At 43.5% G+C, this 3,105-nt stretch overlaps 1 protein-coding gene across 1 annotated transcript in view; it reads right to left on the bottom strand.

Annotated features, from left to right (window-relative positions):
• Positions 1 to 3,105, bottom strand: part of PRRC2B (proline-rich coiled-coil 2B) — a 52,073-nt gene that overhangs the window by 38,915 nt on the left and 10,053 nt on the right. The window contains exon 8 of the mRNA XM_014529879.1: positions 3,027 to 3,105. This exon is cut by the window's right edge and continues 61 nt beyond it. Within this exon, the coding sequence (XP_014385365.1) occupies positions 3,027 to 3,105 (79 nt within the window). The remainder of the gene's footprint in view (positions 1 to 3,026) is intronic.

Below are 3,105 nucleotides of genomic sequence, written 5' to 3' on the forward strand. Positions count from 1 at the left end.
AATGGTCTTAGACGACCCCTGTGAAAGGGTCGTTTGACCACCAAAGGGGTCGCGACCCACAGGTTGAGAACCGCTGCACTAAACATTTTTATCCTTAAGATCAGAAACAAAGAACTTGAATACAACATTGGGCTGGAAGTACCACAGTGCAATAAAGCAAGAAAAAAAAAAAAGGCATCAAGTCTGAAAAGGAAGACATAAAGCTGCCCCTATTTATTGGCAACATGATGGTTTATGTAGAAATGCTAAGAAATCAACAAAAACCAGTAAAACTAGTGAGTGCATTCAGCAAAGTGTCTGGTATAAGGTCAATACACAAAATCAACTTGTATTTCTGCATAATAACATCAAACACTTGAAAACAACATTAAAGAAACAATGCCATTTATAATAGTATCAAAGACCATCAAATACTTAGGAATAAACTTGATGATACATAGTCAAGACCCTGACCCTGAAAACTCTAAACCACTGCTGGGGAAAGGACAGACCTGATAGATTCACCAGGTTCCTGCACAGAAGATTCAAAATTAAGGCATCATTTATCCAGAAGTAAATTCAATAAAATCCTGACCAAAACGTTTGCAGGCTTTTTGTAAATACTGCTAGGCTGATTCTAAATTTACATGGGAATGAAAAGAGCTCAGAATAGTGACCCAACCACAACACACAACAAGCCCTCGCGGAGTGGCTCAGTTAAGATCACTGTTCCGAGCACCGAAGGGCTGTGGCTTCAATCCCTGGTCAAGGCATGCATGGGAGGCAACCGACCGACGTTTCTCTCTCAAAGTCAATAAAAACACGTTCTCAGGTGAGGACTGAAAAACAAAACAAAACACAAAGCTTGAAAACTTATACTACCTGAATTTTTTAAAATGTTGTCAGTTGATTTTGTTCATTAGACTTACACTACCTGAATTTAAGACTTAATCTATAATGATCCAGTGTGGTTGGTATTGGCTTAAGGATGAACAAACGGATCGATGGAACAAACAGGTCCAGAAATAGACCCACACTTACAAGGTCAATTGATTTTTGGCAAAGGTGCCAAAGCCATTCAATAGGGGAAGGGAAGCCTCACCAACAAATAGTGGGGAGCAACTGGATATCCTTATGGTAAAAATAAACTTCAGCTCCTATCTTACACCTTACAGATCAATTAATTCAACGTGACATACGGTAAGAGTTAAAACTATAACATATAAAGGAATATCTCTACCACCAAGGGGAGACAAAAGATTTTTTTAGATATGATACAAAAGTAATAACCATAAAAAACCACAAATTTATAAACTTCATCAAAACTAAAAACTTCTGTTCATCAAAACAGTGCTAAAAAGATGAACAGATGCCCCGACTGATGGGGCTCAGCTGGTTAGAGCGTTGTAGGGTGCACCAAAGGGTTGCGAGTTCTATTCCTGGTCAGGGCACATTACCCAGGTTTCGAGTTCAATCCCCGGTCAGGGCGTGTATGGGAGGCACCGATCAATGTTTCTCTCTCAAATCAATGTTTCTCTAACTCTCTCTCCCTTCCTCTCTCAATGAAAAAAACATACCCTCAGGTGAAGATTAAAAAAAAGAAGAGACAAGGCAAACTATGGTGAAAAATATTTGTGAAGCTGCAAAGGACTTGTATCAGACCCCTCAGAAAGGCAAGGAAAGATACACCCCTCAAATAGCACATGAAGATATGTGTTCACTGGCATTAGTCACCCGCCTCTCACTCTCCCTTCCTCTCTCAATGAAAAAAACATACCCTCAGGTGAAGATTAAAAAAAAGAAGAGACAAGGCAAACTATGGTGAAAAATATTTGTGAAGCTGCAAAGGACTTGTATCAGACCCCTCAGAAAGGCAAGGAAAGATACACCCCTCAAATAGCACATGAAGATATGTGTTCACTGGCATTAGTCACCCGCAAAACGCAAATGAAAAGCACAATGAGATGCCACTACACACCCACCAGAATGGCTAAAAGCACAAAGACTGACAGGAAGGTGTGGTTGCTGCTGGGAATGTGCAATGGCTCGGCTACGTGGCAAAGGTCTGTGGTCCTTGTGCACCTCATCACACACCTACCCTTTGACCCAATACTTCCACTCCCCGCTGTGCACTCAAGAGACATGAAAATATTAGAGGCCCGGCGCACGAAATTCGTGCAAGAGTAGGCCTTCCTTCCCCCGGCTACCAGCACCAGCTTCCCTCGAAGCCCCAGCTTTTGTCTGGAAGGTCGTCCTGAAGGACGTCCGTTCTAATTAGCATATTACGCTTTTATTATTATAGAAGATTATACACGATGGAGCTTTTAAGTGGATCAGTAAATTAAGGTATATTGATACAATAAAATATGCCCCAGTAATTAAAAGCAACAATTGACATATATAACAACATTGATGAATCTCAAAAACATGACACAGAGGAAAAGCTGTGTGACCCATTTGCCTGTAATCATACAAGGGGCAAAACTGCTCCAGGTGAGGCGCCAGAAGAGTGGCAGGCCGGCAGGAAGGGACTGGGGGAGGAGGAAAAGGTTCACAGGTGTATCCCTTTGTCAAAAGTGTACAATTAAGCTGTGTGTCTTTCAATGTAATTAAAATTTACGTGAAAACAAACAAAGGATTGTAAAGGCATATAATCAGACTGGGGGTGGAGAGTGGGCGAAAGGAAAGACACAAGAAAGGCAGAATGGTGGAACCTGCCAAGGCTGGTGAGGGAAGCTGGGGGGTCATTACACAATTTTTCTTGGTTTAACTTTTCCATTCTAAAAAAAGTCTTTAAAAAAAGTTAACAGCAAAATCTACCACAACTCTAGGATCAAGACCGAAGACCAAAAGAAGACACGGATGGGCCGGGAAGCCCCCCTGTGAGTGCCAGCCAGGACCTCTGCGGCACGGAAGCTGCTCCCCGCCCCCATGCTCAGTCCCTGCGCCCAGGAAAACCACCCGCGGGCGCTCATCCTGGCTGGGCAGGGACGGGTGTCCGCCGACCTCTAACCCCCGGGGAAAGCGCACTCAGAAACACAACCCACCTGCCCAGCCATCGTCGGCATCGGTGTCCAGGTCATCCAGGCCCTTGAGGTTCTCCGCGTTGATGATGGTGGGCCGCGG

The sequence above is a fragment of the Myotis brandtii genome, unplaced genomic scaffold (genome assembly GCF_000412655.1).
Source record: "Myotis brandtii unplaced genomic scaffold, ASM41265v1 scaffold699, whole genome shotgun sequence".
Classification (NCBI taxonomy): Eukaryota; Metazoa; Chordata; class Mammalia; order Chiroptera; family Vespertilionidae; genus Myotis; species Myotis brandtii.